The sequence below is a fragment of the Psammomys obesus genome, unplaced genomic scaffold (genome assembly GCF_907164565.1).
Source record: "Psammomys obesus unplaced genomic scaffold, mPsaObe1.curated_primary_1811, whole genome shotgun sequence".
NCBI classification, from domain to species: Eukaryota; Metazoa; Chordata; class Mammalia; order Rodentia; family Muridae; genus Psammomys; species Psammomys obesus.
The window spans coordinates 14,901,528-14,914,155 of record NW_026596040.1 but is presented as its reverse complement, the minus strand read 5'-3'; the positions used below and the strand labels follow the sequence as shown (position 1 = coordinate 14,914,155).

General features: G+C 45.6%; 1 protein-coding gene across 5 annotated transcripts in view; it reads right to left on the bottom strand.

Moving 5' to 3' along the window:
• Positions 1-4,303: 4,303 nt before the first annotated feature.
• Snx24 (sorting nexin 24) overlaps positions 4,304-12,628 on the bottom strand; it is a 137,326-nt gene continuing 129,001 nt past the window's right edge. Inside the window, exons 5-8 of one of the 5 annotated variants that reach the window (XM_055622965.1) lie at positions 12,524-12,556; positions 11,986-12,050; positions 11,744-11,775; positions 10,166-10,864 (exon numbers count right to left, since the gene is read on the bottom strand). In XM_055622965.1, coding sequence (XP_055478940.1) covers positions 10,760-10,864; positions 11,744-11,775; positions 11,986-12,050; positions 12,524-12,556 — 235 coding nt within the window. In that variant the 3' untranslated portion in view covers positions 10,166-10,759. The other 4 variants (XM_055622968.1, XM_055622966.1, XM_055622967.1 and 1 more) reach the window with 4 other exon arrangements.

Genomic DNA, 12,628 nt, shown 5'->3' with positions numbered 1-12,628 from the left:
AGAATGTAAGATGCTATCTCGTGGGCATGAAATGGCCGTTACACTTAGGAACTGACAGCAGCTATGGCCATCTATGCAAAGCCTATGTAAGATCAAGCCAGTCAGCATCCAACATGGACTTGGAAATGACTCACGAAGGGTCCACGTCCAGCTGAGAAGCTATCAGCAACTGATAAGCTACTGAAAGGGGAGGACTTATTTTTCTTCGGTGGTGTGGCGGCTGGTGGGTTGCTCACAGTATGGTGGATGGCCCCTGTCCAACTTTGCTTCCTATTGCTGTGAAAAAGACCACAACCAAAAGCAATTCAGGAGGAAAGGGTTTATTACCCATCCCAATCTACCATGGAGAGAAGCCAAGGAAGGAACTCAAGAGAGTAGAAGGTGAAGTAGAAGCCATAGAACACTGCGGACCGGACTGCTCATCATGGCCCACTCAACTGGCTTTCTTATTCAACCCAGGACCACCTGCCCAGGGTTGGCACTGCCCACAGTGAGCTGGACCATCTCCCACCAATCATTCATCAAGAAAATACCTCACAGACATGCCCACAGTACAATCTGATGGACTCAGTTCCTCAGTTGACCTTTCCTCTTCCCAGGAGATTCTAGTTTGTGTCAAATTGGTAGAAACTAACCAGCAGAAAGATCTTCACACCCAGGTTCACACAGGCAGCTTCAGTTAGACTCAGTGTGTTAATAAAGAGGGCGTGAGGGGCTGGAGAGAGGAGATGGCTCAGTGGTTAAGAGGACCCAAGTTCAATTCCCAGCACCCACATGGTGGCTCACACCTGTCTGTAACTCCAGTTCCAAGAGACACCCTCACAGGGATACCCTCCCAGGGACAAACGCAGACAAAACACCAATGCACATAAAATAAAATAAAAATTAAAGAGATGCTAAAGACAGGTCATAACATCTGACTGTGGCTCCTTCCAACGGGTGCCAGTCAGCTGTGTGGCCCTGACTCCTCACAAGGGATGGCCCAGGCTACCTCAGAAACCTAAACGCTTCTGATACACGGCTCTAGCTGACAACCTTAGAGGTCTGAACCCGGCTTGAATCTTTGAAGTTTCCAGAACTGTGAGTGCAGCAAGCAGGTGTGCGCCGAGGCTCCTACACCCACGGTAGACAGCACCAATGGAGTACTGTCTTTACTCACAGAGTTCCACTTGCCCCGAACCACCTCCTTCAAGTTGTTTCCTATTGAAAGATACACTATGAAACCAGTCATCCTGATCATTTTTAGTGGTGTGCGTTGACCACAGCCACGTTTGTACAACCATCCATCTCCAGAACCGTCATCTTCTCTAAAGAAATCTGCGCACCACTGACTCCCCACGCCCACTTCCTCCAGCGCCGGGCACCACTGGATTTTGTTGTCTGGGAATCTGACTACCCTAAGTATCACATATAAACGGCACTATACAGTATTTGTCCTTTCATGACTGGCTTACTCAGTGTCTTCAAGGTTCATCCGTACAGCACCGGAATTCACTTGTTTTAAACCTACTCCTCAACTGATGGCCACTTAGGTTGTCTCCCCTTTGGACTATTGTAACCCAGCTCTGTGAACAGATATACAAATGCCATCTTCCAGTGCTGCCCTCATTTCCAGGTCACGGGGCCATAGGGAAATTCTATTGACATTCTGGGAGGGTCATCATAGTATTTCCCACAGAAACGCAGCGCACCATGGCAGTAGCTTCTTCACACCCTTCAGTAGTTCTCCTTCATGGAGGCCGTCCTCAGGAGTATGACCAAATCAACTAAGTGCTGACGTGGCCGCGTCCCACCCACTGATCAAGTTAACAAGAGAGACAAGAGCCCTGTGAGCTTTTTGAAGTGTGATTACTTCTCCAACTGTGATGGTGGGATTTCCACACTTTCCAGAGTGAGCTTATAAATGCAGGGTTTTCCGGGCAGCAGTGACCACGGTGTTCTAAGGCACTGTGCACAAAGGTGCCTTTTGAACATCAGACAGCCATGTGGGCGGAGGAGGAAGGCCTGCCCTACATCCCGGCTCGTGCGGCAATGGACTTTCCTTTTCTTTCTCTTCCTGTCCTCTGCCCCTTTACGTCCCTACTGCTCATGAATTCGTGTTTTAAATAGATCAGTTTTTTTATTACTTTCCCACATGGAGAGCTTCCGGACTGGCTCCATGTATCACTCACATTGAACAGCTTGTGTATGGCGTGCTGTGTGTGCAACAGAGCCCAAGAGTAAAACAGCGTAAGTATGTTTACATGTGCTCAGCAGAACCCAATGATAAAACATTATACATGTCCATCGACACCTGGGTTTTTACAGGGAAGTTTTGTTGCGATCATCATTTTTTGAAAATTATTATTAAAATTCATGTGCATAGAACTCTTACACAAAATGGTCTGTGGTATTTTTTAGTAGAAAAATGTCAACATATGCATGACTATAGTACTGGCTGCATAAACTGTAGCAGACATACACAGCTGTAAAGAGAAACATACTTTGCATACTCACATAGGCTTGTCAAGACATGTCATTTTATGAAAATATGTATAAAACATGGGTATTGCAGGCTACTGTGTTTGTAAAAAGGGGGAACTAGCATGTATCAACATTAGATGATGCAGCTGGAGAAATGGCTGAGAAACTAAGAGACTTGTTGCTCTCCGAGAGGACCGAGTTCAGTTCCTGGTGTGGCTCACAAGCCCCTGTAACTCCACTTCCGGGGAACCTGACCCTCTTCTGAGGGCACCAGACAAGCATGTATGTGCTGCACATATGTACATACATGCAAAACACTCATACACATAATATACAATAACCTAAAAAATCAAACAAAATAAATATTAGATGGACCACATATTCTTGCCTACAGAGGAATTATCTCTCAACGTGCTATACAGGAAAACTAAGTACCCTGGTTGCTCATAGGAGGGGACTAGGGTATTCAGGAGTTAGGATGGGAAGGGGGTTTCTTTCTATGTCCTTTTTATAGTTTTATAATAGTTACAACCATAAAAACATATGCCACCATCTCCCCAGTGTGTCCTGAGCTGGTCCACCGGCTAGCCTGCTTCTTCCCAGACTCCATTGCAATAGGGGATGGACTATACTACTATAGTCAGCTATATGCTAATGGGTGATGGAGTGGAAAACGTGGGATGAATGCCAAATTTCTATTGCTCTGGGATGTGTATACTGACTGGGGAATCTTTTTTTTTTAAACTTTGGTGTGTATGTATTCGTGTGTGTGTGTGTGTGTGTGTGTGTGTGTGTGTGTGTGTGAGCATGCACGTGGGGGCCAGAGGTCAACGCTGGATGCCTTCCTCAATAGCTCTCACTTTATTTTTGAAGCAAGGTCTTTCAACAATGGTGGAAATTGCTGATTCAACTAGACAGGCTGGCCAGAGGGTCTCATGGATCCTCCACTTGTCCAGTGTCTGCATTATGGGAGTGTGTTGTCAGGCCTTAGAGGTGGGCTCTGGGAAACTGACACAGGTCTTCTTAGCTTCAGGGATACAACCTTTTGTGCTTAAAAGACCTATAGTGGTTTAAAATTCCTTCAAGAACCCAAGTGGTAAGATTCTATACTAAGCTGATGCACGCTTGTAGTCCCAGCACTCAGGGAGGCAGAGGCAGGCAGATCTCTGTGCGTTTGAGGCCAGCCTGGTCTACAAAGTGAGTCCAGAACAGCCAAGGTTACACAGAGAAACCCTGTCTCAAAAATTTAAAAAACAAACAAAAAACAGAAACAAACAAAAAACCCAAAGATTATATATTAAAATTTCATTTTAATTTTTTAAAAGATTTATGTGTTTTATGTATGTTTTGTCTTCATGTATACACACCAGAAAAGGGCATCGGATTTCATGGGACGATAGTATAAATGCTTCAGACAATTGTGAGCCACCAGGTGGGTGCTGAAAATTGAACCTAGTACCTCTGAAAGAGCAGCCAGTGCTCTTATGCTACTTGAAACTACTGAGCCATCTCTCCATCCCATCTACTACATTTTAAAAAATGAATTTTAAAAAGGTCATTGCTCATATGTGATTTAATTTTCAAAAAAAGTGTCATTTATCTTTGTCTTGGTTTTGAGACAAAGTCTTACCATACAGCCTTGGCTGGCCTGGAACTAGCTGGGTAAGCCAGGCTGGCTTCAAACTTACAGAGATCCTCCTGCCTCTGCCCCACAAGTGTTAGGATAACAGGTGTGAGCCACCATTATCAGCTAAGAGATTTTTTTTTGAGTAGCATACCACTATATATATTTGGTCTCTGTTTATTTTTAAAAATGCATAATTTAGCAAATCACGAGGTATTTAATGAGTATCCATTAGTTTAATAATGGATGAGGTAATTTATCCCAGCAGTCCAGAAATCCACATCTATGTGAAATGTGAGAGTTGTTGAATATGTGTTCTCTTCACATGTAGAAAAAAGCATAATCTGTGCTTGCAGTGAAATTCTGGGAAAAGACAAATTCAAATACTTACTTTTGTTTGTTTTTATTTAACTCAAAATAGCTAGGAACATAAAAACATTTTAAAAAGTGTCTCTAATACTTCACTAGTTATTTTTGTTGTTGATAACACTTGGTTACTTTATTTCCAACATGTAATTACACAACCCATCACAAAAATGTGTCTTTAAAAGTTTGCAGCAGGCTTTCAATCTGTAAGTTCAGACTCCAATAAAAATTCATGACATGGTATTTTAATTGTAAATTATTTTCTCCCACATTTAAATTTATGAAAATTCATAACCATAAGTAGGCTGTTCATCAGCACACACAGAGAGGAAGGACTCACACTCTGCTCCATCACTACGGGGAAGATGACCATCTGTGTGACACCCACTGGAGAGACAGCATCAAACAGCTAGCTCACATGATTCCATACACGACGCAAGTCAGAACAACCACACAAAGGCCTGTGACAACACCATGAATGTACACCACTGAGGAAACCCAGCCGCAAACAGTCCATCTGTTCTTGTCGCAGCCACTGTCAACTCACATCCAGTTCCTACGGGACAAGAATTTTTCAGTGTGATTCTAGTATTTAAAGTATGTACTTTCTGTATGAAATGGCCCCTGGAACCTTGCCAGGGTTATCAGTGGGTCCTCAGAGGAGCACTCACTCTTTCCAATACTAGAGGAAAAAATGGCGGAGGACACACTTCCGGCACAGCTTCTTTCTAGAGGGATCTCGAGGATTGTCCCAACACCCCATTTCACCTCAAGCACTGATACGAGAAGCTAACCTGGAGGCAGGCGGCAACCCCACTGTAATGGAGAATTGAATGTGCTCTATTCTTCAATGCATTCGCTGTCTGTATAACTGGACGTCCAGTCGGGCACAGTGCGTTTCAGGATAGTCTTCGGGGTGCCTGCATGCCTTCTGGAGTATCCCTGATGAGAAAAGCCTCATGGCGTAAGGATGGGCGTGTCAAGGCCCCCAAAGCTGCTCAGTGTCAGTGTGACTCAGGATATGGTTGGTTTCCAATGAACAAATGGAGCGACTGATGCATAGGCTGGCTCTGTTCTGCGACACTCGGGACTCCTGGGAATCCACCATGGCCTCCTTTTCCTGAGTTCCCACATCGGCCTCTCCCTTTCACTTCTCTAACAACTAGTCTTCAGCTGACCCCACCCTGGTCCAATTTCTCATTGTAAAAGCACCATTCAGTAGAAATGTCCCTGTTCTGAAGGAAGCCAGGACCGTGACTTTTCCCACTAGCTTGAGCTGCTGTGTCCTGGAGTTTCCGTTAACGTGGTAGAGAGATCGCCTTTCTTGCCATTGCCGTCGACACTTGGCTCCGCTTCTTGCAGCCAGGTAGGGTTTCTACCTGGGCTGCCGGTGAGAGTAAAATACCCCACGAAGAACCCCTTCGATGACGACATTTGGAAAATCTGAAAAGAAAAGGAGAGCCGCTTTTCTTAACGCGCACCGACTACAGACAATCGTGTTTTATGGACAAAGGGTCAGAGCCACCACATCTTTGTGGAGTCCACATGACCAAGCCGTTTGACCTTAGTCAGGAAAGAAGGTCAGAGACCAAGGCCGTGGTGTCAGAGGTCAGGGCTACTACCCGGCATATTTACCCGTGGGCAAACAGGCAGAGGCCACTTTGGCTACCACCAGCCTCGGCAGGGCTGCATGGCCAGATTTGTAGCGTATTGATTCAGGGGCTGCTCTTCTAATGGTTAATACCGCCAGGCCCTGGCTCTTTATCTGGATGTTTCCTCACAAGGAAGATGGATTACGCTGGCAATTCAATTTCTAACAAAATCTCAATACACTTGAAGGAATTCCAAGATTTCTATGGGGAATACTTGGCTGCGGTTTTTGCACTGAGGGTCACAGGGGCACTTAGTCCAAGTCATCGTGTGTGTACTTGCAGGCGCGTCTCGAGAACGGAAAGATGGGGGGGCCTGTGTTTTTGACTCGTAAGGGCAAAATTCTAACAAAAGTCACCCTGTCAAACTTGAGAAAACAGCCTCTTTTTTGTTGTTTTGGATTTTGAGACAGGTTTTCTCTGTGTAGCTTTGGCTGTCCTGAACTTGTTCTGTACATCCAACTGGCCTTGAACTCACAGCGATCCACCTGCCTTTGCCTCTGCCTCTTGAGTGCTGGGATTAAAGATGTGCCCCAGCGCCCAGCTAACCAGCCTCATTTTTGCGGAAGGCACAAAGGAGATGCAGAGGTGCACGCGTTATGTCGAGCCCAAGCAGGCAAAGCACTGAGGACCGTGCAGGGGGCTCTATCTTCCCCTAGCTCAGACGTTCAGGTTTAAGCTTTGCTCTGTACACAATTATGTCAGGAGGTAGGTGAAAGCTGGGCACCTCAAATACAGTTATTATGCAAATGGGCCAATACCTTACTACTTTTCTTCATACACCCATACCCTATAGAACAGCTACTGCATAAAGTCAGGCACAGGGGAACTGGCCTTCACTGGAGAAGGTGGGGAGGCTCCAGGGCCAGATGAGCTGACAATACAGTCTATGGCAAGGGGGCCCCGAGGGCTGAGTCCTCAGCGGAAGCGAGGCAGGAAGGGGGCTGGTGCTCAGGAGGGAGGTACCACTTCCTGCCTGGGAAGATCTCAAGGGGATTCGGGCTTTATTAGAAATGTACTGACGGACTTGGAGCAAGATGAGACGGAGGGAAAGGCGGAAGAGACGACTGACCGCCACTCAGAGAACAAAGTGAAGCCAAGTGTGAGGTGGGCACAGATGGATCTGCTCACTGCTGCGGTTCAGGGGGAGACCCTGACGCAGGACACAGAAGAGTGGACGGATTCTCGAGGAAGGGAGGGTGTGACCGGGTGACAGATACAAGTGACTAGTGGAGAAGAGGGAGAAGTCAAAGATTCAGCTGGATGGAGTGATACAACCTGTGTGAAATCTCAAGTGTTAAAAGCTGAGGCAGGACCTCAAGTTCAAGGGCAACCCAAATTATATAGTGACTCTAAATTATATAGCTTAGAGTGAGACTTTGCCTCAGAAGAGGAGAGAAAGGAGAAAGGAGAGAGAAAGAGAGATAGAGAGAATGAGAAAGGAGAGGGAAGAAGCCAGAGGGGAGGGAGGAAGGAGGAGAAATAATTAATAATAATTGAAGACATCACAGGTGCTCCTCGGCTTTCTGTCTTACAAAGTCAGAAGGCTGTGGGAGAAGCTAGGAAAGGAGAGTGAACTACAGGCCAATTTAGTCAGTCTGGGACCTTCTGAGTTTGAGACACCTTTGAGTCTAGTCAAGGCCGAGGTCAAGTAAGTAGCTGGATATGCTGACATGTTTACCTTAGCAAATACTTCCTGAAATGGCTCTGCATCCTGGGCAGTCACCTCCCAACTCTAGGACCGCAGCTGAGTTGTTTTCACAGTGGTGACGTGGATTTCACACCAGCGCCTTCCTTACAGGTTACTGAAGAGTTGGTGAGTAACCGAGTTCATGGACTGGGCCTGGCACTCAGTACATAGCTGGCCATTACCACATGCCACACACCCATCTACTTACTGGAAATGTAAGTAAATTCCAGTCTCTGTCCAGCCCATTGGATAGGTGTTAGCAAGCAAATGATACAAATAAAATGTTTTAACAAATCTCTCTACTACACAAATACTGAGTTATCTCTGGCTGACATGGCTTTCTTAGCGTGTGCCTTTCTGCCTCACACAGACACACAGACAGTACAAACACACACACACTTTTTTCACAGGTCAGATCTTTAAAAGCTTGTAATATGCTATTTATCTGTGTATTTGAAGCAATGGTCTAGCTAATTCTAATTTTAAATTTATTTCTCATACAGATATTAATAAACTGAACCATTGATTAATTTTCAGTAAAATATCCAAACAAACGTATTTCATACAGGTGGCATATTGTTATCCTTTGCCATTTGAAACCTGAAAGTCTGCTTAAATACAGTTAATTTATACCATGAATATATTTAACTTAAGTGGATTCAACGAAGTCCCATAAAACAACAGTGAGAACACTGTTATGCCCGATGAGTAATTCCATAACATGATTAACATGTCAGAGAGTGGCTTCAAAGCAAGGACACAAAACCAGGAATGGATTACAGGGCAGGGGGTAGGAAAGGAAAAGAAGGCCCAGAGGGAAAGGGCTGCTTGAGCAGATGTGAAGGAGGTGCTGTAGGAGCCTGGTGAGGGTGTCCAGGAGAAAGTGTCCCTCACAGGGAGAAGCTGGCGCTGAGGCTTTCCAGGAGGCAGCCTGTGGCCACTTCTACTGAACAGGGTGCTCTGGGAAAAAGTGAGTGGACTGGGGGGTCTGGCAACCCGATGGTCAGTGATGGGATAACTGGGCTTTGGGCCTGCCCCCGCTCATTTGTTTCACTGCACTTTAAATTTTAGACCCAGGCTTCATCGTTGTATTAGCTCATGCTAATACAATGTCCACTACTGCTTGATTAACTCGGAAACCTGTTCTTTCCTTTGTCTCCCATTGGGAGGGGAGGGGAAGTGACACGGTGTGGGGATACATTTCTTGTCATTTTTCCTGGCATTTGTTTACTAATGATGGTCCACCCTGAGCAGTGACAGCAGAACAAAGCTGGAAGGAGGCTGCTCTAAAGAGAGAGGCAGTAAAACCTTCAAAGCGGTGAAGTTCAGTATGAGGCCAGGGAGATGACAGAGCCACCAAGCACGCAGGCCAGAAGATTCAAGGAGGAAGCAGCAGGTGTCCCGGGAGCAGGGTTGGCAAGGCAAATGCCCCGAGGGTAGAGTCGGCAGGGCTGTCAGGGTCAGCAGGGTGGGCAGAGCAAGTGCCTTGGGGGTAGGGCTGTCAGGATTGGTGCACTTGAGGCCCAGAATGAATAGCAGAGTAGCTGGGATCATGTGGCATATGTAAGGAGTAGATGGCAGAGCTCTTGCGACCCAGAGCAAGTGTCTGTGTTGGAAATAAAACACTGCCTCTTAGTTGCACAGATGGGGTAGTTCAAGGCCACGAGCAGATTAAGGAAAAGCTCAGTGAGCAGGGTCCAGTCTTTGATGAGAAAGCCAAGAGTGAGACAGCATTGAAGGGAGAGGATGTGGCCAACATATCTAAAGCTGAAGAAAGGGCCAGTAAGACAAAGAAGAGAGTTGTCCAGAATGTTCACACAGTGAGGACTCCTGGATCCTCGGAAGGAGCTGTTTTGCATCTTCCAGAAACATTAAGACAAAGGCAGAAATGCACACGCCTTTAAGGCTGTGAGGAGAGTTCTCTCTGGGGGCTAGAGACGGCTAGCTGGTTAGGAGCACTTGCTACTCTTGCAGAGGACCTGGGTTTGGTTCCTAGCACCCACATGGGTGGTGGCTCCCACAGACATCCATACCTCCTGCTCCAGAGGCCACTACAGGCCCACAGACGGTGCATACACATACATGCAGGTGAGATACTCATACATGTAAAGCAGAAGTAAACATCTTTAAAACTGAGGGTATTCTCTTGTCTTTTGTTGTTAAAAGAAGAGAAGGATCAGTTAGCAGCCTGGTTTTTTTTCGTGTGTGTGTGTGTGTGTGTGTGTGTGTGTGTGTGTGTGTGTGTGTGCAATCTCCGATGTCATTCTCGGGCATTATCTCCTTGTTTTCTTGCACGAGGTCTCAGCGACTGAGGGCACAGTGCTTCAGCGAGTGTGGCTGGCCAGGGAGCTCCAGGGATCCTCGTACCTGCTTCAAAAGTGCAGGGTTATAAACAGGTACCACCGTGCATGGCTTGTTTGTTGTGGGTTCTGCGGGTGAAACTCAAGATTTTTATGCTTGGGTGGCAAGCTCTTTAACACCACCTATCCAGCCTTGAGTATTAGCATTTTCTAAAAGGACCTGCAAGCAGGATGTCTGAACTGTAAAGACTAGTGTAGATGGGAATCAGCAAATCTCAAGATTACTTCCACATTTTGCAGTTTCAGGCGTAATGACTGCCACCTGCTAAAAAGCATCTTAAACACGGTGGGATACTGATAAAGTTTTCCTAAGGCTGAAGGAATCGGATTTCTAAAACTGGGTGTAACAAAATTCTAAGAAAATAACATGAGGATCGGCTCCTGCACCCATGTTTCTCCCTGACCACCAAGCCCATTAATTACAGCTACTCTCAAACAGGAGTTCCCTTATTTTGGTCCACACGATCAAGTGGCCAAGAATACGCATACCTTAATCTTCCTGCTTCCCACATTTGCCCCTAACATTTCTCCCCAGAGGCTCGTCTGGCCTCCACTGTCAAAGCGTATACTATGTGGTAGGTACTGCTTAAAGAATCAGATTTGAGGATCACAAAACACCCTTCCCTTTCCACTGAGCTCCTGGCTCTTCTTGTCCAGTCATCATTCTGTTCTCTCCACTCTGGCAGGAACTTGGAACAGGTACCTGAGATATCTGAATAAAGAAGATGACTATTTCAGTCTAGACTAGGTGCTATCCTATTAGCACAATGCCAGCTAACATACACATATGTTAAACACGGGAAGCAGTTCTTAAGAGGACAGCAGTTCCCCCTGAGATGAATGCACAAAAAGCCTCCAGGAAACGGTTTTCCTTCCAGCTGAGGCAACTCTCTGACCACAGTCCGAGGAGGCTGTTGGCGAGCTAGTCTGGTCCTGGCCACCTTTTCTCTACTGGTAGGCAAGTGGGTGATCTCAGTACAAGCCCCTGACAACAGGCCCCCCTCTCCAGCTCCTAGGAATGTTCGTTGACAGAAACAATGGACCCTGTATCTGTGCTTTCCTGTGGTTGTGATACTTGTAATACCCAGAGGTGGGAGACCCGACATGCTAAAAGCAGAGAAAAAACTCAGGCCTCAAACGATCCACCTGAGCCTGGCAAGTCACTGACATCCTTGAGCCTGGATTTTCCCCTTTAGCCAGTGATATTACCTGCTGAATCTATTTTATAAGGCTGCTTGCAAACTAAATGAGATAATGCCAGAGAATGTCCTCCGGGAAAGCTGCATAGGAGAACATTTTGAGACTAACTGGGGGGAATTGCAACTAAAAAAGGATGTATGCTAAAATATTGATTATGGTTACACTTAAGTCAATTAGTTGTATTTAAAATATACAACTTAAAAATATATAGTCTACCATCACAGACACTGAAATCTAAATAGAAACATGGGTATATTCGCAATGCACACACACGGTTTTTGGAAAGAAGCATTTTTAAGGACTAGAGTCTTGAACCTAGACCAACATCCAGATTAAAAACAAGCAGCAGTCTAAATAACATCACACACACACAAAGAAGAAAAATAAATACCTTCATCCCCTGTTTCTCTAATTCAAAATAGGCTAGGAAGAGAGAAAGAAAAATTACATTTCCTCCTGAAAGGCCGGCCCCAATTAAAATTCTAAATGTCTCTTACACCGAGAGCCCTGGTTTATTGGCAGATGATTAAGCCCTGGACCGATGTCACTCTGCTAGACCCGTATTACAAACGTGGTTTATGTGATGCAGGGGCAGATCAGTAAAGAGCTGTAGCAGATGACAGGTTTGATTACCGCTGGCTGCAGGCAAGACGTATGGATCCCCGAGGAACAGCAACACCGGCTGGTGGGACAGCTTGCTGGAAAGGTCAGAAACAGGCATGTCAGCATCAGGGGACGATGGTAAACAGAAAACACTACAAACTAGCTTTGAGGGGATCAAACTGCTTTGTGGAACGTCTTCAGGTCTCCGCATCCACCAGCGTGGGTGAACAGCAGCAAACACATGGAGGGAAACCATGGGCGCTGCACCTGTCTTCCAAATGTTTCTCTGTGGGCTATGAGACAGACTCATCTCATCTTTGCAGTACATACCACTTCTGGAAAGCACTTTCCAAAAACTGCGATTTGATCATACGTAAAACAATACTGTTATTACCTGCATGAAGCTATGTGGGGTTCTTAACCCTTTTCATTCCTAATTATAAATAATTAATGCTGCAAATCACTATCAAATATTTAACCTCTTAAAACCAGTATCAACAAAGGCTTTCAAGAGAACCATGATACTTTTGATCTCTGTAACTCTTGGTTGACTGATGTTAGTTCTTACCTTGATTCTTCAGATTCTGTCTCATCAAAAGATCTGAAGTTTTAATAAAAAAAGAAACAAAGAAAGAAAGAAAGAAAGAAAGAAAGAAAGAAAGAAAGAAAGAAA